At 44.0% G+C, this 25,834-nt stretch overlaps 1 protein-coding gene and 1 non-coding gene across 2 annotated transcripts; one reads left to right on the top strand and one right to left on the bottom strand.

Annotated features, from left to right (window-relative positions):
• Window positions 1–5,929: 5,929 nt before the first annotated feature.
• Window positions 5,930–17,469, top strand: LOC113249573 (peroxisomal succinyl-coenzyme A thioesterase-like). The gene is made up of 3 exons (XM_026491040.4): window positions 5,930–7,945; window positions 9,292–9,494; window positions 12,342–17,469. Exons 1-3 carry the CDS (start codon window positions 7,720–7,722, stop codon window positions 12,945–12,947), a joined length of 1,035 nt encoding a protein of 344 aa, XP_026346825.3. The 5' UTR covers window positions 5,930–7,719; the 3' UTR covers window positions 12,948–17,469.
• Window positions 12,219–12,289, bottom strand: LOC113249574 (small nucleolar RNA SNORD56). Its single transcript, XR_003313829.1, has one exon. It is a non-coding gene; the product is annotated as a small nucleolar RNA SNORD56 (small nucleolar RNA).
• Window positions 17,470–25,834: the final 8,365 nt, after the last annotated feature.

The following is a 25,834-nucleotide window of genomic DNA, read 5'->3' as shown; positions in this document are numbered from 1 at the left end:
CCTGGGTGGGCTCAGGGATGCCTCCCCACCCCTGGCCAAGAAGGGAATAGTGGGTGGGGGGCTTCCTCTCTGTGTACTGCTGATTGTGCTTTCTGCATGCTTTCCTCAGCACATGGGCAAGAAAAACCAGACTGGTTTAACTATACTCCCCAAGGTAATTTCTTCACCGTTTATCACGCTGGAACACTTGGTGTCCTCAACGATTCTAGAGCAGGTTCCTGAGAGAGCCTCAGGACAGACACAAAAATGTTAAGAGCATGGATGACCATGTCCCTTGTAGACTGGGCCTTGCAGCAGACACAGGGAGGAGAGGAGCCCCTCCTTTAATTCCCCCCCCTTTTTAAAAATATTTTATTTATTTATTCCACAGAGAAAGAGAGAGCCAGCGAGAGAGGGAACACAAGCAGGGGGAGTGGGAGAGGAAGAAGCAGGCTCCCAGCGGAGGAGCCCAATGTGGGGCTGGGTCCCAGGACTCCGGGATCACGCCCTGAGCCAAAGGCAGACGCCCAACAACTGAGGCACCCAGGCGCCCCTCCTTTAATCCCTTCTGAACTAAGATGGATGTAGAAACAAGTGGGGGAAATACCATTTCACTGTAGAGGTAGAACAGAATAAAAGTGCCATAGGGACAGTATTATATAAGGATGGGACAAACCACACCTAACTTGGTGGAGAGGTGGGGAGGACTTAAAGAGAAGTGGCATTTCAGAAGGGACTTGAACTACAGGTAGGATTTAAAATTGGTTTATGGCTTTTTCTTTTTTAAGGAAATGTATGTTTATTGTAGAAATTTAGAAAATACTGAAAATTCTAAAGAAGTCAAAAGGCAGGCAGCTCTACTTTGTTACTCGCTACCAGAGTGTACAGTATGGAAAGGGGGACAGGGAGTACCTCTATAATGAAGAAGCGTAACAAACACTACCTTAGCCAGGTAAACATCAGGGATAAATTGTGTTGATACCACATAACCTTGGTATGACCGATGTGTTGCAAGTGGCACTTCTCCTCTGCAGTCTTCCACCCAAGAACCCATAACCCTAGTCTCATCATGAGAAAAGCTTCAAGCAAGCCCAAATTAAGGGACGTTCTGCAAAATACCTAACCACAATACTCACAACTGTCAAGGTCATGAACAACAGAAAGTCTGAAAAACCGTCACAGCCAAGAAGAGCCTAAGGAGACATGACGAAATGTAATAAGGTACCTAGATGGGATACTGGAACAGAAAAAGGACATAAGGGAAAAACTAAGGAGATACGGATAGAACATGGAGTTTAGTTCATACGAATGTATCAGTATTGGCTCATTAGTTGTGATGAATATGCCATATTAATATAGGATACTAGCAAAAGGGGAACGTGGGTGCTGGGTATACGAGAAACTCTGTTATTTTTCAACTTTTTTTTTTTTTAAAGATTTTATTTATTTATTCGACAGAGATAGAGACAGCCAGCGAGAGAGGGAACACAAGCAGGGGGAGTGGGAGAGGAAGAAGCAGGCTCATAGCGGAAGAGCCTGATGTGGGGCTCGATCCCATAACGCCGGGATCACGCCCTGAGCCGAATGCAGACGCTTAACCGCTGTGCCACCCAGGCGCCCCTATTTTTCAACTTTTCTGTAAATTTAAAATGCTTTAAAATAAACTGTTTAAGTATTCAAAAAATAAAGCACAATTAAATGTCCTTCCAGATTTTTTCTATGTATGTACATGTACTCATATTTTAACCATGTGTATAGATTTTTATCCTGCTTTCCTCTGACCTAACATCATACACTGAGCATGATACCAAAACTTCTGAATGTTGACAATATTTCATAATCTATAATTACTTAAGAGGTTTTCTATTTTGGGACATCCAGGTTTTAAAAACAAGTTAGCTGTAATGATTAGTGTTGTGATGATTACCTTTGTAAATTCATTTCTAGATCTCAGACCATTTCCTCGGGATGTTGAAGACTTCCCTGTTAAGACAGAGTAAGGCTGGGAATATAAGTTTTTCCTTTAAGGATAATGAATAGGTTCTGTAGAGTTTAAAAGAAGATTCTAGTTCAGCAGGTTTATAGTTTTAAGGAAAAACAAGTTGCAAACTTAATTTATTTCCTAGCATCTCTGTATAGAAGCTATTGGTCACTACTTGACTAACATTTTGCTTTTATTTTGTTTGTATGTATGTATGTATGTATGTATGTATGTATGTATGTATTTGACAGAGAGAAGGAGAGAGAGAGAGTGCACAAGCAGGGGGAACAGCAGGCAAAGGGAGAGGGAGAGGCAGGCTCTCCATGGAGCAGGGAGCCCAATGCAGGGCTTGATCCTGGACCCTGGGATCATGACCCAAGCCGAAGGGAGATGCTTAACGACTGAGCCACCCAAATGCCCTTAATTGTTTTTTTATTAAAGGTTTTATTTAAGAGAGAGAGAGCATGAGCGGGGAAAGAAGCAGAGGGAGGAGCGAGAGAGACAAGCAGACTCCCTGACAAGCAGAGAGCCTGACCTGGGGCCTGATCCCAGGACCCTGAAACCACGACCTGAGCCAAAGTCAGATGTTTAACTGACCCAAGAACCCGTTTTTGTTTTCTTTAAAGATTTATTTATTTTAGAGAGAGAGAAAGAGAGTACACATGCGTGTGTGTGAGCCTGAGTGGAGGGAGGGTTTAGAGGCAAAGAATCTTAAAACGGGCTCCCAGCTGCGTGTGGAGACTGACATGGGGCTCGACTCCATGACCCATGAGATCATGACCTGAACCGAAACCAAGAGTCTGAGGCTTAACTAACTGAGCCACCCAGGCACCCCACATTTTCCTTTTAAAAGGAGAAGAATTTAGGGGGTGCCTGGGTGGCTCAGTCCATTAAGCATCCAACTCCTGATCTCATCTCAGGTCTTGATCTCAGGGTCGTGAATTAAAGTCCACTGTCGGGCTCCACACTGGGCATGGAGCTTACTTAAAATGTGTGTGTGTGTGTGTGTGTGTGTGTGTGTGTGTATGCCAATTGTTTTCTTTCTTTTTTTTTTAAGATTTTTATTTACTTGAGATAGGGAGACCCCAGTGGGGGGGCGGGGGCAGAGGCAGAGGGAGAAGCAGACTACCCACTGAGCAGGGAGCCTGATGTGGGGCTCAATTCCAGGACCCTGGGATCATGACCCGAGCTGAAGGCAGCCACTTAACCGCCTGAGCCACCCAGGTGCCCCATGCCAATTGTTTTCTTAAATCATACATACAATGCATATTGTGTTTGTTTAATCAATATCTCTGACAATCAATGGTACCTTGTAAACCTTGACATAGTTTTATGGAGTCTCAGTGCCAAATTCTACAATCCTCGATAAAACTTCTTTTAAATTTCTGTAAAGTGAAGATTTTTCTCTGTGAGAACTAGCCCAAGTCTTAGTTGTAGAAATCAGTTCTTGGTGAGGGGAAGATGGCAGACTAGGAGGATCCTGAGATCGCTCCGTCCCATGCTTACAACTAGGTGTCACCCACATCCAAGTCACTGAACCAGAGAGCCATCGAAACCCTGGCAGAACAAACTCCACAACTAAATATAGAGAAGAAGCTGTATCCAAAAGGTTAGGAGTGCCACAAAGGCAGAGGGAGGCTGCCTGCAGCAGGGAAGGAGCTGGGTGTGTAGAGGGGGCAGAGACACAGGCCCTTGCACCGATCCCCATAACGTTTGGCTTTGAGAAACAGAGGGGCTGAATTCTTAGAGTTTGTTTAGTGAGTGGGACTTGGAGCCTGGAGTTTTAAAAGTCAGCTGACTCAGCACCTCCACCCAAGAGGGCAAGGGGTAGCTGGGCTGCTGCCCCTAGAGCGCGGCCTGCACAGAGAGGCAACACAAACACAGCAGGTTATGCAATGCCAGGGAGCAAATGGGGGACAGGTGTATTCACGCTGATTTCCTAGCATGTTGGGGGCCCTGGAAAACGAGGAAGCTGGCAGGAACCATTTTCATGCCCCACCTCCAGCACAAACACAGGACCATCTGCGGGAGGCTGGGCTGCACAGAACTTGCTGCCTAACCTGCGAGCAGCGCACCACACACTCGCCCACTCCAAGCTTACCTCCTTGGCCCTGGACTCAAGACAAATTTTGTTAAAACTGTACACCAGTCCCGCCCAGCCACAGGGTGCACAGCTGCTGCCCTGAGCTGCCTCCAGTTGGTGTGGGGCACCCAGCCACCGCTGTGTGCTGTGCCCAGCTGCCACCCTGCGCCCCCAGCCAATCCTGCACGCTACACCCAGCCAGGCCCCGTCACTGCCCAACTCAGAGCCCAGTCTCACTTCTGGCCACACACACGCCTGGGCCCTAGCCACAGCAGCGCTTCACAGCACTTCAAGGATCTTCCATTGGACTAGTGGCCCAGCACAAACGTTGCTACCACCTCCTCCCGCTCTCGAGTTCCCTGGTGGGCACGCCCCCTCCAGACTGGCCTGCCTGAGTCCCACCAACACTACACAGAGTAAGCACAGCTCCAAACAGGCAGAGAGTCAGGGCAGATGATTACACTGAAAGGAAAAGTGACTCAGACACAACAGCAGGGCAAAAGCAACACACAGCAGGGCAAAAGTGGCAGGTTCTGCTGAACCGGGGACCCTGCCCTGCAGGGCACTCCAGGACCTCCTCTTCATAAAGTCACTACTTTCAAGAACAAAACACACAGCTGACTTTCTTAACGGAGAGAAACAGACACAGAGATGTATCCCAAATGAAAGAACAGGACAAGGCCACGGCCAGAGATCTACGTGAAATGGACAGAAGTAACATGCCTGATAGAGAATTTAAAGCAATGATCATAAGGATACTCACTGGACTTGAGAAAAGAGTGGAAGACATGAGTGAGACCCTTAACACAGAGATAAGGCATAACAGAGCAGAGATAAAGGTCTCAATAAGCAAAATGAGAAACACAATTGGAATGAACAGCAGGATGGAAGAAGCAAAGGAACAAATTAGTGACCTAAGGAGACAGAGTAATGCAAAGTAACCAGGCTGAACAAAAGAGAGAAAAAAGAATTATGCAAAAGGAGAATAGACTTAGGGAACTCAGTGACTCCATCAAACATAATAACATTCGTATTATAGGAGTCTCAGAAGAAGAGAGAGGAAAGAGGGCAGAAAACGTATTTGAAGAAATAATGGCTGAAAACCTCCCTAATCTGGGGAAGGAAACAGATATCCAGAAACAGGAGGCACAGAGAACTCCCATCAAAATCAACAAAAGCAGACCCACACCAAGAGATATTGTTATTAAATTGGCAAAATATAGTGATAAAGAAAGGATTTAAAAATTTTTTTTATTATGTTATGTTAGTCACCGTACAGTACATCCTTAGTTTTTGATGTAGTGTTCCATGACTCATTGTTTTCGTATAACACACAGTGCTCCATGCAATACGTGCCCTCCTTAATACCCATCACTGGCCCAGCCCATTCCCCCACCCCCCTCCCCTATGAAACCCTCAGTTTGTTTCCCAGAGTCCATAGTCTGTCGTGGTTCATTCCCCCTTCTGTTTACCCCCCCTTCATTCTTCCCTTCCTTCTCCTACCGATCTCCCTGCTATTTCTTACGTTCCAGAAATGAGTGAAACCATATGATAATTGTCTTTCTCTGTTTGACTTATTTCACTTAGCATAATCTCCTACAGTCCTGTCCATGTTGCTGCAAATGTTGGGTAATCGTTCCTTCTGATGGCTGAGTAATATTCCATTTTATATATGGACCACATCTTCGTAATCCATTCATCTGTTGAAGGGCATCTCGACTCCTTCCACAATGTAGCTATTGTGGAAAATGCTGCTATGAACACTGGGGTGCATATGGCCCTTCTCTTCACTATGCCTGTATCTTTGGGGTAAATACCCAGTACAGCAATTGCTGGATCATAGGGTAGCTCTATTTTTAACTTTTTGAGGGACCTCAACATTTTTCTTATTTATTTATTTATCTTATACACAAATATATGTATGTTTAAAAAAGCAATATGCAAACCTATGGCAATTATCTGGAAGACCATGAGAAATGAAACACATGGGTTCAGTCTCTGGCGATTAAGAAATCAACATTACGTTTTCCTTCACAGACTCTAAGACTTTCATATATGCTATCACGTCTCATCCTCTATCAGAGACTTTTACCATGTTACACACAACAACTCTGAGACCCAGAGAAATAAAAAACTTGTTGAAGGCTACTGAATTAGTTAATAAAGTCGGAGCTGGACCTCTGATTACACCTCACCACAATGCTGCTAATCACCTTTTGAGTTCCACATTTGGAGTTAGTGAAGGCTCTGTCACTTCTTAGGTAACTTCAGTGGCTTACTATTCCCCAAGCCTCAAGTTCCATCTCAGCGATATTTGAAAAATACTCCCAGTGTTTTGTGAACATGTTGAATTTTGTATGTAAAGCACCTGGGCATTGATAAAGAGTAGCTATTACTGTTGTATGTATAAATAAAATGCTGGGCATCTCTGAACATTATATCCATACTGCTCCTGGGGTCACGTTCAAAAGGTTGACTTTTAGCATCTACTAAGGCTGAACACATGCATTCCCTATCATACAGCAATTCCACTCAGGTATATACCCCACGGAAATGCACATGAATGTTCATCAAAACACAGCTTCCTGAATGTTCATAGCACTATAGTCCCAATCTGAGAACGATCAAAAGCCCATTGGTAGTAACGTTGACAAACACTTGTCCTATCACAAAATGGAACACCACTTAGCAGTGATAATAAGTGATCTACCACTACACCCAACAATATACGTGAATCTCACAAACAATGTTGAGCGAAAGCAGAAAGACACTAGAGACGACACAGCGAAGGATTCACTTCCATAAAATAGCTCATTTTGTTGGAATAGGTTAGAGTACCTTTGGGGACAGGGGAAGTGCCTGGAGCAGGAATAAGGGTGGCTGCGGGAGTGCTGGTAATGAGGTTTCTGGATTCCCGTGCTTGGTTACACAGGTATGATCCGGTTGTAAAAATTCACTGGACTGTACAATTCGGGGTTGCGCGCTTTTTTATGTATAGTTCACTAAAAGTTTAAAAAAGAAAAAAAGTTGCCCTTTTCAGGGAGGGGCTGGAATTCTAGGAATTTTGCCTAAACTCACTCAGTTCTGATTTCACCACGAATCCATTACCCAACTTTCACTCCAAGAACTGAGGCTGGCCTGAGGGAGACAAGCGTGCCGGAGGCGGGTTCCGCACCACAGCCCGTTTTCTGAACGCCCCGCGCGCCCCGCCAGGACTGGGAGAACGACCTGCTGCTTTTACCTCGGGCCGGTCCCAGGTGCGCAGGCCACGGGTCTGAAACGCCCAGACGCCTCCTGACGCGGCTCCGCCACCCACTGTTCCTGCGCCAGGGGACGCCTGACCCTGTCGGGCCTGCGAAGCGCTCTCCCCCGCCTGGACCGCACTTCAGCCGGTGGCGACCTCCGGCTTCCCCGCTCCAGGTCCAGAAGGCAGCGGCGCGCAGCCGGGATACTGACGGTGATCCTGCAGCCCGCGGGCCGCTGCCGCTGGGACGAACCCGTGCGCATCGCCGTGCGGGGCCTGGCGCCGGGACAGCCCGTCACGCTGCGCGCCTCCCTGCGCGACGAGAAGGGCGCGCTCTTCCGGGCCCACGCGCGGTACCAAGCCGACGCCGACGGCCTCCTGGACCTGGAGCGCGCGCCCGCGCTGGGCGGCAGCTTCGTGGGGGTCGAGCCCATGGGGCTGCTCTGGGCCCTGGAGCCGGATAAGCCTCTCTGGCGGTTTGTGAAGCTGGACGTTCAGAAGCCCTTCGCCGTGGAGCTGGAGGTGCTCGACGGCCACGAGCCCGACGCCGGGCATCTCCTGGGCCGGGCGGTGCACGAGCGCGACTTCCTGCGGCCCGGGGTGCGGCGGGAGCCGGTGCGCGCGGGCCGGGTGCGCGCCACGCTCTTCCTGCCCCCAGGTGAGTGTGGGGGGTTACGGGGGCGCGCGGCTGGGGGCGGTGGCGGTCAGAGGTTTCCGGTACTGCTGCAGGTGGAGTTCAGCTCCTCTGTAAGGAGGGAGAAGGTGACAATGACTAAGCCAGTGGCCAACCAAAATGGAGTATTTTGACGTGTTGGGTTCTGTGTTATGCGTTTTGCTTGCATTATGTCATTTAATCGCTATAATATCTCAATGAAGTGAGTACTGTTATTCTGCAGATTAAAAAAAAAACCACAAGTGAGGGTCAGGATGGATAGGTATGTGGTCTGATTTGTCACTAAGAACTACTCTATAGATCTCATCAGCCCTATCCATCAAGGAAGCTATTGGAGTATCACCCTTCCGTAGTGCTGTGGGTACACTGGGCCTCTTCTCCACTTCTTCATGCCCCATATGTACCACAGATGACACTTTAGACTCCACTGACTTTCTCACCTGAAGTCATCTCTGGATATTTTTCTTTCCTCTCTCTAAATAGACATCTGAAATATCAGTAGACACACACACAAAGCCAAGGGTAAATGCCACACAACATAAAGCATTGTTTCAAGATTAATTTTATGTCCAATCCCCTAACAGAACACTATGAATCAAATCAAAAACATGAAATTCCTGGGGCGCCTGGGTGGCTCAGTCGTTAAGCGTCTACCTTGGGCTCAGGGCGTGATCCCAGGGTCCTGGGATTGAGCCCCACATCAGGCTCCTCTGCTGGGAGCCTGCTTCTTCCTCTCCCACTGCCCCTGCTTGTGTTCTCTCTCTCGCTGGCTGTCTCTCTGTCAAATAAATAAATAAAATCTTAAAAAAAAACCAACAACGGGGCGCCTGGGTAGCACAGTCCTTAAGCGTCTGCCTTCGGCTCAGGGCCTGATCCCGGCGTTATGGGATCGAGCCCCACATCAGGCTCCTCCGCTGGAAGCCTGCTTCTTCCTCTCCCACTCCCCCTGCTTCTGTTCCCTCTCTGGCTGGTTGTCTCTTAGAAATAAATAAATAAAATCTTAAAAAAAACAAACAAACCAACAACAACCATGAAATTCCTCTTTCCATGATGTAGTCATTAATGAAAGACTTTGTTACTCTCCGTGGTAACGAAAGCTTCTTAGAACCTTGTAGATAACTTAAAGAATCGTATGGAGGATAAACTCTTCAATGAGAAGGTACCTTGTAGGTTTTCCTTTCAAGGTACTTGTATTACTTTTGCCTAGTAACTCAGGGAGCTGTTTTTTTTCCCCGTTTGATTCATAGGAACCCACTAAATAGAAAGATCTCTAAAAGGAACGCAAATTGTTTAAATTGTATAATGCCTTTCCTTTATATTGTTTTCTCTAGGACCTGGACCTTTCCCGGGGATCATTGACATCTGTGGATTTGGAGGGGGCCTTATGGAATATCGAGCCAGCCTTTTGGCAGGTCATGGCTTTGCCACTTTGGCTCTAGCTTATTATGACTTTGAAGATCTCCCCAAGGAAATTAACAGCATACACCTGGACTACTTTGAAGAAGCCCTGTGCTACATGCTTCAACACTCAGAGGTTCTCCTAATGTCCTTTATTATATCATTCTCTCTAGAAATACATCCAGAGAGGGTGTCACTTTGCACTCACCGGTGCCAGGTGCCTGGATGCTGCGATTCTTCTTTCACAGAGATTTCTTTTGGAGCCTTCCTTGGCTTTAGGTGCCTATTTACACTTTCTCTGTCAGATGGCTTAGTAAGGCAGAATTAATCGTAAAAATCCATGTGAGGTTTTATTTAAAGGAATTATTCAGGAATTTGCATTTGTTATGCAAAATGAGTTTCTAATTTGTTAGTTCTATATGCTTTTATTTTTTTCCAGATTGGTTTATTCATTTGAGAGAGAGAGCATGAGCAGAGGGAAGAGGTAGAGGGAGAGGGAGAAGCAGACTCCCCGCTGAGCAGGGAACCAGCTACATCCCAGGACTGTGAGATCCTTACCAGAGCCCAAGGCAGACGCTTAACCAATGGAGCCACCCAAGCGCCCCTACATGCGTTTTTTTAATTAAGTTTTTTATTTTAATTCCAGAATAGTTAACATACAGTGTTATATTAGTTTCAGGTGTACAATACAGGGACTGAGCAGCTCCTCATAAGTGCATTCCTTAAACCCATCACCTATTTAATCCATCCCCCTATTAACCTCCCCTCTGGTAACCATCAGTTTATTCTCTATAGTTAAGAGTCTGTTTCTTGATTTCTTTTTTTTTCTTTTCCTTTCTTCATTTGTTCTGTTTCTTAAATTCCACATATGAGTGAAATCATGGCATTTGTCTTTCTTTAATTTCACTTAGCCTATCCTCTCTAGTTCTATCCATCTTGTTGCAAATGGCAAGATGTCATTCTTTTTTATCCCTGAATAATATTCCGTGTGTGTGTGTGTGTGTGTGTGTGTGTGTGTATACACACATGTCACATCTTTATTCATTCATCTATTGATGCACACTTAGGTTGCTTCCATAATTTTGCTATTGTAAACAATGGTGCAATAAACATAGGGGTGCATGTATCCCTTTGAATTAGTGTTTTGTATTTTGGGGGTAAATAGCCAATAGTGTGATTACTGATTGTAGGGTAGTTCTATTTTTAACCTTTTGAGGAAGCTCCATACTGTTTTCCACAGTGGCTGCGTCAGTTTGCATTCCCACCAACAGTTCATGAGTGTTCGTTTTTCTTCACTTCCTCACCAACACTTGTTTCTTGTGTTGTTGATTTTAGCCATTCTGATGGGTGTGAGGTACTATCTCATTGTACTTTTTTTAAACAATTTTTTTTAAAGATTTTATTTATTTATTCAACAGAGATAGAGACAGCCATCGAGAGAGGGAACACAAGCAGGGGGAGTGGGAGAGGAAGAAGCAGGCTCATAGAGGAGGAGCCTGATGTGGGGCTCAATCCCATAACGCCGGGATCACGCCCTGATCCGAAGGCAGATGCTTAACCGCTGTGCCACCCAGGCACCCCTATCTCATTGTACTTATGATTTGCATTTCCCTGATGATGAGTGATGTTGAACATCTTTTATTTAAGATTTTTAAAAAAAAAATTCGGGAGAGAGTGCACAGAAGAATGAATATGAGCAGGGGGAGGAGCAGAGGGAGAGTGAGGAGCAGACTCCCCTTGAGCAGGGAGCCCAAGGCAGGGCTCAATCCCAGGACCCTAAGATCATGACCTGAGCCGAAACCAAGAGTTGGACACTTAACCCACTGAACCTCCCAGGTGCCTTGGGCGTTGAGTTTTATAAATTCTTTCTAAATTTTGGATACTAACCCTTTATCAGATATATCATTTGCAAATATCTTTTCCCATTCCTTAGCTTGTCTTTTAGTTTTGTTGTTTACTTTTCTGTTCAGACTCTTTTTATTTTGATTTTTTAATCTTTAATTTCTGGTATCAGTGTGTTCTCAGATTTTGATCAGAACTTGCCCACGTATTTCAGAAGCTAAGAACTACTTAATTTGACTCTGAAGTCTTACGCTGTTTCTATAAAGTTAATCATTTGCCAGGGTATGTAGATGGGGTCTGATGAGTCACTCGCTTAGAACAGAACTTGGTTCCACACAGTTAGGTACCTTGGCACACTGAGACTTATTTTTTTTTTTAAAGATTTTATTTATTTATTTGACAGAGATAGAGACAGCCAGCGAGAGAGGGAACACAAGCAGGGGGAGTGGGAGAGGAAGAAGCAGGCTCATAACGGAGGAGCCTGATGTGGGGCCCGATCCCATAACACCGGGATCAAGCCCTGAGCCGAAGGCAGACGCTCAACCGCTGTGCCACCCAGGGGACCCGGCACACTGAGACTTAGATCATGCCCACCTGAATGAGGACCTGAACTTGACAGGCTCCATGACTCAGCATTCTCTAGTGGATGATAGTCTGGAACATTTGTAATCAAGACCCAGACTTGCCAGTGAGTTTACAATTTGTTTGTCATGTGTTCACCCAGATATTTTTTATGTGGATAGAAACTCTTTGAGGGCTGAGGTTGATACTCTGTGGCCAACTCACAAATTAAAGTTAGCACCTCTAGTTATGTTTAAAAACATGTTTTAATAGGTAATAACCTTTATTTTTTTTTTAACTAATCTCTGCCCAGTGTCGGGCTCGAAATCACAATCCTAAAATTAGGACTCATGTGTGCTACCAACTAAGCCAACCAGGAGCTCCATTTTCTTTTTTTTCTGTCAGCCTCTAAAGGGACAGCTACTTCCCAGCCCCCATTTTCCCTCTACCCTCAGCTTAACTCAGACCCAAAGTATCAACCCTCACTAACTGAATTGATGTTGTTGAAAAATACTGCCATCATCATAGAACATTTTTCTATGAGATACGTTCTTGACTCCTCTGTCTTCTTGTCTTCTAGGTAAAGGGCCCAGGCATTGGACTTCTGGGCATTTCCTTAGGAGCTGATATTTGTCTTTCCATGGCCTCATTTTTGAAGAACATCTCAGCCACAGTTTCCATCAATGGATCTGGGTTCAGTGGAAAGTGTCCCATACACTACAAGCAGACGTGCATCCCATCATTGGGCCATGATCTTAGGAGAATCAAGGTAGCTTTCTCAGGCTTCCTGGATGTTGTGGATGCATGGAATGATATTGTAGGAGGGCATGAGAACCCCAGCATGATTCCAATAGAGAAGGCCCAGGGACCCATCCTCTTCATCGTTGGTCAGGATGACCATAACTGGAGGAGTGAGTTATATGCCCAAATAGCCTCTCAACGGTTACAGGCCCATGGAAAGGAAAAACCCCAGATCATCTCTTATCCTGGGACTGGGCATTATATTGAGCCTCCTTACTTCCCCCTATGCCCAGCTTCTGTGCCGAAAATACTGAACAAACCTGTAATCTGGGGTGGGGAGCCCAGGGCTCATTCTAGGGCTCAGGAAGATGCTTGGAAACAAATTCTAACCTTTTTCTGTAAGCATCTTGGAGGTATCCAGAATATAGCTTCCCCTAAATTGTAATGCATTGGTCTATTATTGACATGAGAAAATCAAGGTCAGATTCTGGTGTTTAAGAATCATATGTGAATCCATTGCCCCCTCGATAATGTTAAATTTATGTCGTGGGTATTAATGACTCATTTTAGGTAACATTTTTAATACGTTATGTTTTCATTAATTTTACTAATGTAACACATGCCTATTATAGAAGATTCAATTAGAAGTATACAACACAAAAAGTAAAAAGCATCCCCTCTGTTAAAATTTGTATTTTCTTCTAGATTTTTTTTTACTTAACACTTTAAGCCATGGATGAAATTTAAAGTTGAACAAATACTAGGTTACTGGTTTTTTCTTTAATCACTGTGGGAGAATTGACATCCAGTGTTTGCTACTGGTTCAAAACTGGTGGCAGGATAGAATTTTCATTGGCCAAACCTTACAGAGAGGTGTTGGTATAAGGAAGCCAGGCTGACCTTTTCCTCTTGGAGATCAGAGAAGAAGCCTTTGGGAGGAGGAGTTGGGGTAAAGAAGGGGAGCATCTCTAGGATAGTTAAGTCCAAACTCTGTTTCAAGGATGAATGATTATGACTTATTTTCCTGCTTCCTGGCTTTAAGAATAGACTTTGGAAAACCATAGTGTGACATTCTTAGAGGCCTCACTCCTCATTTTCTTTGACATCAGGGCTGCAAAGCATTGCATAAGTGTATCTGAAGAGAGAGTGGTTGAGAATGTTCCAAAACTGACAAAGACATCAAACCACATTTTCTAGAAGCACTATGTCTTAGCTTGAGTTGCTATAAAATGCCATTGACTGGTGGCTGAAACAACAGATAATCATTTTTCTGGAGGCTGGGAAGTCCAAGATCAAGGTTCCAGCAGACTTAGTTCCTGGTGATGGCCTTTTTGTGGTTTACAGATGGCTGACTTTTCCCCATGTCCGCGTGTGGCAAAGAAAGAGAGCTCTGGTTTCTCTTCCTCTTTTTATAAGGGCACTAATTCCATCATGGGGGCCTCGCTCTCATGCCCTCACTTAAACCTAATAATATCCCAGAGGCCCCACCTTCAAATGCCACTGCATTGTGGTTTGGGATTTCAAAATATGAATTTTGAGGTGACACATTCAGTTCGTAACAACTATACACTTCAGACAAGGCAAGTATAAAGAATACCATATTATCACAGAAAAATTATCTGTGGCAGTTTTACAACATAGCCATAAATCCTTTGCCATTTCTCCCACCAAGAGGTGGAAGATCCATATTCCTTTCTCAAATCTGGATATGCTGCTGTGTCAGTCAGTTGTGTAGAGCATAACTGGTACTATGTAACTTCAGAGGCTAATCATAAAAGCTACGAAGATCCCACCTTTTCTGCTGGGAACATTTGCTCTTGGAGCCCTGAGCCACCTTAAGGAGTCTGACTACTCTGAGGCTGTGATGATGTGAGGAAGCCAAAAATACACGGAGAGGCCGACTATAGACATTTCCTGTGACAGTCCCAGTGGGGCCCAGCCTTCAGGTTATTTCCGCCCAGGTACCAGGTATGTGAGGGAAAAACCTCCAGATGATTTTAGCTCCTAGCCATTTAACATCTTCCCAGCAAAGGCTTTGGATATCTGAAGCAGAGCAGAATTGTACCCGTTAAACCCTGTCCAAAACGTGTCTTTATAAGCAAAATGATTGTCATTTCACATGACAATGTTTGGGGTATGTTTCAGTTAGCGATTGCTATGTAAAAAACTCCCTCAAAAATATGGTGGCTTAAAACAGTAACCATTTGGGGAGCCTGGGTGTCTCAGTCGGTTGAGCATCCAACTCTTGATTTCGGCTCAGGTCATGATCTCAGGGTGGTGAGATCAAGCCCAACGTTGGACTACACACCAAGCATGCAACCTACTTACCATTCTGTCTCCCTCTCCCTCTGCCCCTCCCCACTGTGCTCACACACTCTCTCTAAAAAGGGTGGGGGAATAGTAACCATTTATTTTTCTCACTCACATGGCAGGGAGGTTGGTAGTGGCCATCATCTGGGAATTCAGACTGTCCTATGGGTTAGGAGGATCTCCCAATTTCTCTCCACATGGGTCGTTCCACTGGCTACGTGGGCTTGGATGCAAGAGTGAGCATCCCAAGAGAGCAAGGCAAAGTTGCACAGCATTCTTTTGACCTGTCTTGGAAACTACATAGCATCACTCTTGCCATACTCTGTTGGTCAAGGCAGTCCCAAAGCCCCACCCAAGGTCAAGGACAACATAGAGTTCACCTCTTAAAAGGAGTGCAGCAAGGTTCTAGAAGAATGTAGGATGGGAAATATTGTAATCAATTTTTGAAAATCTGCCTTCCGGCCACAATGGTTCACATTCCTCCCACAGTTAGAATACATCCATTCCTCTTCCAAGGCCCCTCAAAAATCTCATTCCATTATAGTCTAAGATTGCATCACCTGTATCACATCCAGGTACAGATGAGGCTCCTCTGGTACACTTCTTTGGGTACGGCTCCTAGAGTATCGTTGTCAAAGTGAAGACCTGTGAACTAAAGAAACAACTGCACACACAGAGAATACAATGTGGGATGGGTGTAAGATAACTCTTGCATTCTTGTTCTGAAATGGGGGAAGTGGGAGGCACACAACAGTCGCTGGCCCCTAGCAATTTTGAAATCCAGCTGAGAACATGTTGCGAACTCTTTGGTGCTCAGTTAACCCTCTGTAAGTTGTTCTCTGTAGCTCTTGGCTCCACCCTCTGAGTGAAAACCTGTTTTTCCATTAAAAAAAAAACTGAGTTAGCAACGCCAAAGTCTCCTCAGTCAGCTTCTTAGATGAAAAAGATCAGGAGTCCAAGGTTCTTTCCTTCTCTGCATTCTATTTCAGTTCACATTTGTACTGCTACCAGAACAATTCTCTTAAGAACTATGTGGGTTTTCTAAAAACCTTAGTGAGGTTCACTTTATTAGGTAAAACACAGCAATATAAGTCTATTTGAGGCAAGAACTTCTGTACCTGGGTCTCCCTGTGAGGATGCTGAGGGTAATACCCTTGAGATTCTAACAAGTCCTATTATTTAATAGTTAGGATCTGCTGGGGACACCTTAAAATCTTCAGAGGGCCTTCTGTCAGTCTGAAATGTTCTACCTTGAATCTTTCTGAGGTCTTTACGAAGGATCTCCCATAGACCCACTCTGGATTTGACTTTGGTCTGAGGTCCTGTCTTAATTAAAGACTAATTTGCCATATGGGGAGGCCGGGAAGGAGAAACAGTATTATTGTCAAACTTGGCAAGTCCTGGTTCCTTCACATGTAACAGGTCATTCTTTAGTTTAATTCTTTCTCTTGCATTTTATCATAGGCAGCAGCAGAAGCCAGCTGGCACTGTCAGTACTCTGCTGGGAAATGCCCTCAGCCAGATTATTGAATTCATTTAGGTGTATCTTCCATTTTTCACATTACTGCAAGGTCAGTGTTGCCTTCGGCTTCCAATAAGTTTTTGTTGCTTTCCTTTAGGCCCTCAATAATAGCCTCCATGGGGTCCTTTAGGCTTTCACTAACAGTCTCCTTAAAGCCCTTCCAACTTCCACCAGCTACCTAGTCCTAAAGGCAACTGTGGTTCCTGTGTATATGGGCATGTCCACAGACTGCTCGAGTTTTCTCACAGCATGATATCTGACCTGCAAAATGAATGTCCCAAGAGAGGATGGCAGAAATACGTGGCATTTTTTAGACCTAGCTTTGGAAGTCGCATAGCATCACTTCAACTGTACTCTATTGGTTGAGATAAACACAAAGATGTCAGTGCAAGGAAAGTGGCTACAGAATCTTACCTCCTGATAAGGGAACTGCAAGATTCCTAGAAGAACATCTGAGATGGGAGTTAATTGTTGCAGTGATCTTTGCAATCTGTCCACAGAATTGTTATGCAGGAACACTGCTGAAAAGAAAGCTAAAGATTAAAAAGCCTTCCCAGCAGCCACAGAAAAAAGACAACCTTCAAAGGAACAACAATAATCCAAAAACTAACGTAAAAACAGCAAAATGGAAATGGGAAGCCACTGGAATGATACCTTCAAAGCACTGACAGAAAATATGTGACAAAGTAGAAGCCTGGGCTAGCAAAAGAGATATTTAAATATGAAAGCATTTATTTTTCATAAAGCTTATTGAAAAAAATTAAATCGAAATAAAGTCATTTTCAGAAAAATATAAATTGAGATAATATAGCATATCTTTTTCTAAAGCAAAAACTAACGAGAATTCTTCAAACACAAGGAAAATGTCTCCAGGGGAGAGCATTTACACGAAGGAAGAAGTGGAATATAATGAAGAGGTTAAATGTGTATATGTGGGGGCGCCTGGGTGGCACAGCGGTTAAGCGTCTGCCTTCGGCTCAGGGCGTGATCCCTGCGTTGTGGGATCGAGCCCCACATCAGGCTCCTCCGATATGAGCGTGCTTCCTCCTCTCCCACTCCACCTGCTTGTGTTCCCTCTCTCTCTGGCTGTCTCTATCTCTGTCAAATAAATAAATAAAATCTTAAAAAAAATAAATGTGTATATGTGTATATAAATCTAAATAAATATATTTTTAAATATTTTATTTATTTGAGAGAGAGAGAGAGAACATAAGTGGGGGAGGGCAGGGCTAGGGAGATGGAGGCTCCCGGGTAAGCAGGGAGCCCAACATGGGGCTCGATCCCAGGATCATGACCTGAGCTGAAGGCACTTAACCAACTGAGCCACCCACATGCCCCAATAAATATTTACAAATAATATATTATGGAGTTTAAAATACACATAGAATTAAATAGCATATGTAGGAAGGAAACAAGTGCAGTGGAAATGTTCTAAAACCACTGCAGTTTTCACAAGGTGGTAAAAATATTAATTTTTATTTAATGTTAACGAATCAAGAGTTATTACCACAAGCTAATGCAGGAGGTAAATGGATTAATTTTTATATAGTTTTAATTTATTATTTAGAGAAAGAGAGAGCACATGTGAGTGGGGAGAGGGGCAGACGGAAAGGGACAAAGAGATTCTCAACCAGACTCCACACTGAGCACAGAGCCTGATGCCGGGCTTGATCCCACCATCCTGAGATCATGACCTGAGCTGAAATCAAGAGTCAGCCACTTAACCAACTGAGCCCCCAGGCACCCTGAATAATTTTTAAAAAGCTAAAAGAAGATAAAAAATATAGAATAAGCAGGATAGAAAATAACTAATAATTTAAACTCAGACAGATCAGTAATTACATTAAATGTAAATGGACTATACATTCTACCAAGGAACAAAATATCAGGTGGATTTTCCTAGTATGTTCAATTTTCTGCTCTACAAAATCAGTTTAGATCATATATAGTATTGATTTCCTGTCAGAGAGTAAGAGATGGACATTTTAACCTCAAGTGAGAGTAGGTGTATGTACAGGGTATAAAGTAAATGTAAAAAATAAATAACAGAATTATGACAGTTAAACCTTGTCCTAAGAATTTGTCATCGATGAATAATGAAATAAAATCTCACTGAAAATTAAAGTCAGTTTAACCAATCTGTGTAAACTCTGTATCTCCTATGTATATTCAAAGTGGATTTATGTTAGGTCTTAATTATATAGCATTTATTTTGTCAAGGTGAAATAAACCTGCTGAGTACCTTTTTGAAAGGAACTCCAAAAGAAACAGAAAAGCTTTTATTTTCTGTTGTTGCCTTCAGTATTCAACTTCACTCAACGAATATTTAGTAAAAGCCTGCTATGGGGTAGGCAATGTTCTAAGTTCCTGGCAAAGATGAACAAAGATAACAAAGTCTTTGCTGTCAAGAGCATTTATTCTAGTTTGGAAGTAAGAAAATAAAATGATAAATGCTGCAAAGAATAAAAAAAATAAGATCAGAGCATGATGAGAGAGGTGCTATTTTAAATATTTTAAATCTAAAATAGACTGGTGAGGGAAGACATATTTGAATAGGTAGTCTTTGAGCAGAAACCTGATTGAGGATGAGGAAATGAGTCAAACTTCAGGCTGAGGGAATTTAAATACGCAATACTTGTGAATAGTCATTTCCTCAAGAAAATATACAAATTGCCAATGAACACATGAGAAGATGCTCAGTATCATTAGGCACCAGGAAAATACAAATTAAAGCCACAATCAGATACCACTTCTTACCCACTAGAATTACTATAATGAAAAAGACAGAAGGACAACCAGCTGGCTCAGTTGGTAGAGCATATGACTCTTGATCTTGGGGTTGTGAGTTTGAGCCCCATGTTGGGCAGAGACTACTTTTAAAAAATAAAATAAAGGGGCACCTGGGTGGCACAGCAGTTAAGCGTCTCCCTTCGGCTCAGGGCGTGATCCCAGCGTTGTGGGATCGAGCCCCACATCAGGCTCCTCTGCTATGAGCCTGCTTCTTCCTCTCCCACTCCCCCTGCTTGTGTTCCCTCTCTCGCTGGCTGTCTCTATCTCTGTCGAATAAATAAATAAAAATCTTTAACAAAAAAAAATAAAAAATAAAATAAACCAAGTTTTGGTGAGGATGTGGAGAAACTGGGTGCAGGGTTTCTTTTGGGGTGATAAAATTGTTCTGGAATTAGTAGTGCACAACCTTCTGAATATACTAAAACCACTGACCTCTACACTTTAAATAAGTAAGTTGTATGGTATGTAAATTAAATCATAGTACATAAAGATGTTTTTCCTTTTAAGTAGAATACACTTGTAAGATTTGCATTCAGCTAAATAAAAATGGTGATCAAGTAAAAAAAGTCAACGTTTTATGTAAGATTCAAAAATTGGTAAAAGTAAAAAAATATTGTTTAAAGGTACAAACATGGAGCCCCTGGGTGGCTCAGTCGGTTAAGCGTCCAACTCTTGCTTTCAGCTCAGGTCATGATCTCAGGATGATGACATCAAGCCCCTTGTCAGGCTCTGCATTCAGAGGGGAGTCTGCTTGGATTCCTCTCTCTCTCTCCATCTGCCCCCCGCCCCCATGCACACTATCTCTCTCTCTCAAATAAATAAAACTTTTTTGTACAGTATCTATTACCATTGCAATTCCTCTACATCTTCTCATTTATTTTATTTTTTTTTAAGTAACCTCTACACCCAAAATGGGGCTCAAACTCACAACCCTGAGATCAAGAGCCACATGCTCTACTGACTGAACCAGCCACGTGCCCCTACATCTTCCAATTTTACTTCAAGATTTTATTTTCAAGTAATCTCTACACCCCATGTGGGGCTCAAACTCACAATCCGGAGATTCGAGAGTTGCATACTCTACCGACCAAGCCAGCCAGGCACCCATCTTCCCATTTGAATCTCATAAATACATGAAAGGGTGGTGCTCTTGATACAGAATGATTCTCTTGTCTTATGATGCTGTTCACTACTAATTTCCACACACACACACACACACACACACACACATATACATACATATATGTGATACAATATCTTGCCCACTACAATTATAATTTCAGACCTTTAAATTTTATTTTTAAAAATTTTGTCCAAGACTTCATTGATTTGAGATAGAGAGAGAGAGAGAGAGAGCACAGGGAGTCAAAGGGGGAGAGGGAGAAGCAGACTCCCTGCTGAGCAGGGAGCCTGCCATGGGGGTCAATCTCAGAACCCTGGGATCAGTACCCGAGCTGAAGGCAGACACTTAACCCACTGAGCCACCCAGGTGCCCCGACACCTTTAAACTTTAATCACATAAAGACATGAGAAGGGATGATGGGGTTTTTCAGGAGTGTCTCCCATATTATGCCATCCCTTCTAAGATCTTCACTGATCACAGAAACGCCAATCAGTGTCTATATATCTACCTTACTTCACGCTCAGAAAAAAATGAAAAGGCTTTGGTCCACTCTAAGGTGAACTAACTATATATAATCTGCATGAAAATATCAAATTTTTTCTGGATTTTCTTCATAATCCCAGGATTCTGGCTATAGCTTTTATTTGGTCTCAGGTATGGCCAAAGCCTGGAACTCTATGAGCTTTGGCATTGGTAAAAGTAAATACTGCATCGTCACTGTGTATCATAAGCGAATACTGATGGTTCTACTAGTTCCCGGTAATTCTTGCTGGTAGGTCCAAGTGTGTACATGTTGTTCTTGATGATTTGCGCATAAGATATTCTTCTAAGACCCAGCAAATGCCATTCAGTTTATCCAAGGATAGTATCACCTCCTAGATAAGTTCAAGGTCCTATGATAGAGATTCCAGATGTCCTAATTAGAGACCACACTCAAGATGCAACAGACCACCAGTGGAAACAATGCGATGTAGTCTAAATCTATGTAGTCCATTGGGTAGGCCAGAATTAGTTTGTGCCACTGGAGGAAACACTGACAGGACATGAGGCAGGAAAGAAAACTCCAGTTAGCAGGACCTGAGTCTGACCGATACTGACAATAGGATAATAGAAAACTGTGATATTATGAGAGGAAAGTCTATCTGGGTAGGAGTCTTGGAGTTTAAAGCTTAGGGTAAAAAGATGAGGGGATGAGAGCACTGTCTCCTGGCTGTTTTTCCTGGGCTTTCAGGAAATCAGAATAGGCAGGGAGCATTCAGCTGGTCTCTTCCCCAGACCAGATTCTCTGACTTTTCTTCTCAGGATGTTGAAGGGCAAATTTATTTAGTCCTCCATAGATCCCCTCAAACGTACCCAGTAACAGAGGTAAAAGAAGGCTTCTGAGGGCCAGTGAATAGACACACTATTGAGAAGAGACCAGTGACTCCCCAGAAATCCAGCTCTCACTGTAATATACAACCAGACTTCTGGAAAATCTATGTCGGCTCCTAGGATCATAGGATAAAGGCAGAGGACGTTCAGACTGACCAGGCTGAACTGGAGGAGAGGGGGTCTCACGGTGAGCACTCTCCTCTGAATATGATGTTCCAAGAGTTAGCTGCTGTCTCCGTGTGTGGTGAGATTATGCGGATGACCATGATCCTTCTCATGGGATGTGAGAGAGCAACTGCAGTCTTGGAGAATTAGAACGGGAGTCAGGAAAGATTAAGGAGGCCCTCTGAATCAGCCGGAGCCAGGCTGCCCCAGTTGCCCAAATAATCTACTTTTCACCAAAATGCAAAGAAACTGGCATTCCTATTTTCTCGAAGATTTACATCCTGCTCTTCCAAATAGTTGGAAGCAGAGCTGTCGCAGAGCATGGATGGTGTTGGTGGTAAATAGCCAGAGAATTGGGCAAACAGAAAATGGATTTCTGTGGGGTGCCTGGCTGGCTCAGTAGGTACAGCATGCAACTCTTGGGGTTGTAAGTTGGAGCCCAATGTTTGGTGTAGAGATTCCTGAAAAATAAAATGCTTTAAGGGTGCCTGGCTGGCTTAGTCAGTTAAGCGTCCGTCTTTGGCGCAGGTCATGATCCCAGGGTGCTGGGATCGAGTCCCACACCAGGCTCCCTGCTCAGGGGGCAGTCTGCTTCTCCCTCTACCCTTTCCCCCTGCTCGTGATATTGCTCTCTCTCATGCTCTCTCTCTCTCAAATATATAAAAATCTTAAAAAATAAAATAAAATCCTTTAAAGAATTTGTTTTTGTGAGCCAGTGTTTCATTCTGTCCGTACAACTGGGTTTTTTTTTTTTTAAGATTTTATTTATTTATTCGACAGAGATAGAGACAGCCAGCGAGAGAGGGAACACAAGCAGGGGGAGTGGGAGAGGAAGAAGCAGGCTCATAGCGGAGGAGCCTGATGTGGGGCTGGATCCCATAACGCCGGGATCACGCCCTGAGCCGAAGGCAGACGCTTAACCGCTGTGCCACCCAGGCGCCCCCGTACAAGTGTTTCTTTGTCACACCGTCTGGTCATTGCTTACTAGTGAGTTGATAAAATTACAGCAGTAAGTGATGTAGCACCTGAGAGACTTAACCTCTCAAACTCCCCAGTAACAGCTGCCACTAGGGTGACAGTCTTGGCAAACACTGAACATAACTTCTGTAATTCCGAGATCTGGGAACCCAGCCAGGAGCTGGCTCACCAGGCTAAGAGTAAAGCTGTTTTTGTATCCAGACAGCAAGTAGTTATTTTGAAAACTATGTTTTCCATTTAATGTCTCTGAACGTAGGGAACTTTTCCTTAAAGAATAAGGACAAGGCCCCTCAAAGGGAGAGACATGTGGCCCTGACGTCCTTTCTCTCTAGACCTTTTACACTATCAGATTCCTCTGGAGAAATCATATGCCTGAGTCCAGCTGCTCTGCACAAGGGAAATATTCAAGTATTTCAGGGGATTTAGATACAGGATCAGAGATAATGCAAAGTCTTGGAAACCTCAATCAAATGGGAAAGACTAAGTGTTCAAGGATAGGGAGGAGGAAGGGTCTGAGGTGGACCGGTTTTACTAACTCCACAGGTGGGACAGAGATCAAAGGTATCCTTTGTGGTGATTTCATCACTGCCTAATACTGTTTTTTGTTTCAACCTTTTATTTTGAAATCATTTTAGACCCACAGAAATGTTGCAAAACTCGTACAGCATTCCCTATACCATTCATCCCCCTTTCTTAATGTTAGCACCTTACATAACCATATCACAAATATCGAAGTCTGGAAGTGACCATTGATAGGATACTATGTAACCAAGAGAGTATTACTGCGATTAAGTTATTGCTATCTTGGAGAAAGGACTTACTGAAATGGGATGTATACTGGCTGCTAAAAAATGGAATCAGGGAGCTCTCTTGTCCCACCAAAACTGTAAGCAGGAAATAGTACCAGGCCAGATCATGAGTGAAATCATAGCTCATACTGGAGTAACTGGGAATCCATCCCCACTTCCAACCTTTTCCCCTTCAACTCTCAGTTGGGTTACTGGAAAAGTAGATGGATCTCAGATGTCAACTGAGGATTACAGAAAACTAATGTAATGAATCTGTAAATGTTCTTCTATAGGAAGAGCCTTCTAAATCATCCCTGACTGGGGGGTGTCTGGGGGGGGGGGCTCTGTTGGTTAAGTGTCTGCCTTTGGCTCAGGTCATGATCCCAGGGTCCTGGGATCAAGCCCTGCGTAGAGCCCCACGTGAGGCTCTCTGCTCACCAGGGAGTCTGCTTTTTCCTCTCCCTCTGCCTGCCGCTCTGCCTACTTGTGCGGTCAAATAAATAAAATCTTAAAAAAAAAAAATCATCCCTGATTGGTATCCTTTTATTGATCTTACTAGGGCGTTGTTTTTAATCCCAATACTTTTTTTTCTTTCACATTTTAGACTTGAAGAACAGTTTGCTGTCACTTGGTGGCCTTTACAGTCTTGCCTCCAGGATATTTCAACTCTGTAACATCTGACATAATCTGTTAAATTGATATTTAAACAGCTGTCCTAAGCCTGATTCGGATAGTGAAATGACTCATTATATTGATGGCACACTGATCAGGTGACACTGAAGTAACTGTCTCTGAAGTTCAGCCTTTCCATATTGAGTTTATAACTAAAAGTCAGTGGGCTATTAAGCATGGAAAAGTTCGGGGGCCTTCTCAAACAGAAACCTTTCCGGGAGTGTAATTATCTGGGGGTAACCAGAGAGATTCTACCAACGTCAGGCAAAGGATATCCATAAAGTCCCTACCCCTAAAACAGGGGCACAAAAATTAATTTTTATGTTTAATATTGGAGATAGTGTGCCAAATATCCAGCTACTTCATCAAGTCACTAAACAAACATCAGAATTTGTATGAAGCCACCCTCTTTCTTAGAGCAGCTGATTCTTTTTCACATCATGGGCAACCCACCCTGGTCTGTAAAGTACTTATTTCTCCAAAGGAGATCCTAAGTGCAGAACTCCCCACAGGAAGGCATTTTGAATGGCCCAGCCCGGGCCTCCTCCTCTTTTTTAAAGATTTTATTCATCCACTTAACAAAGACACAGCTCACGCAAGCAGGGGGAATGGCAGAAGGAGAGGGAGAAGCAGGCTCCTCGCTGAGCAGGGAGCCCGACATGGGGCTCGATCCCAGGACCCCCCAGGCCTCCTTAGCTGCTTTTCCCTCATGTGCCTGGGAGCCATTTCCGTGCCTCTTCACAGCAACCTGGGTATCAGGGAAGGGAGAGGGAGAAGCTATCTTTTTCTTCGCCTTTCTGAAATCTGAGTGCAGATTTCATTTTTCAAATTTATTTCTTTTCTTTCCTTCTCTCTCTTTCTTTCTTTAGGTGGGTGGCAGAGGGAGAGGGAGAATCTCAAGCAGGCTCCACACTCAGCACAGAGTCTGATGCGGCGGCCTGAGGTCATGAGCCTGATCTCATGACCCTGAGATCATGACCTGAGGTGCCATCAAGACTCAGACACTCAAGCCACCCAGGCGCCCCTGAGCACAGATGTCAGTTTGTGCTGGTGGCTACAGCAGCACAGGTAAATTCTGTTCAAGCTGAGTGCTCCTAGATTGACAACAGCCTGCAACACTTTATTTTTTATTTTTAAGATTTTGTTTATTTATTTGAGAAAGAACAAGAGAGAGAGCAAGAAGAGGGAGAGGGAAAGGGAGAAGCTGACTCCCTGCTGAGCACAGAGCCCAACCTGGAGCAAGATCCCAGAACCCTGGGATCATGACCTGAGCCTAAGGCAGATGCTTAACCAAGTGAGCCACCCACGTGCCCCAGCCTGCAACACTTTACACAACAGGTACTTTAAATAGCCCACAGCAGTTACTTCAGGAGGTAGAGTAGTCAAAGTTCCCTGAACTCTGAGATATGGGACCTAGTCTGGCTTCTTTATGCTCAGGTTATAAATACGTATTGAGCTTCCACTCGCTGGGTGTCTTCTGTGTGCTCCATCCACCTTGTTGTGTAACCAAGCAGGCAGACCTGAATGGCTGGTTCAGCTAAAGAAGGGCACTGGCAGAAATCTGAAGGGCAAGAGGAGAGTGAGGTCAAGGTATTTACTTGCTCCCCACTCCT

The sequence above is a fragment of the Ursus arctos genome, unplaced genomic scaffold (genome assembly GCF_023065955.2).
Source record: "Ursus arctos isolate Adak ecotype North America unplaced genomic scaffold, UrsArc2.0 scaffold_25, whole genome shotgun sequence".
Classification (NCBI taxonomy): Eukaryota; Metazoa; Chordata; class Mammalia; order Carnivora; family Ursidae; genus Ursus; species Ursus arctos.
This window is presented reverse-complemented; position numbering and strand designations above follow the sequence as displayed.

Excerpts from the sequence above, each read along its gene's own strand:
- LOC113249573 (XM_026491040.4), top strand. The coding sequence starts at position 7,720 with ATGGGGCTGCTCTGGGCCCTGGAGCCGGATAAGCCTCTCTGGCGGTTT. Across the intron at positions 7,946-9,291 it reads CACGCTCTTCCTGCCCCCAG|GACCTGGACCTTTCCCGGGG; the intron begins GTGAGTGTGGGG and ends TGTTTTCTCTAG. Across the intron at positions 9,495-12,341 it reads ACATGCTTCAACACTCAGAG|GTAAAGGGCCCAGGCATTGG; the intron begins GTTCTCCTAATG and ends CTTGTCTTCTAG.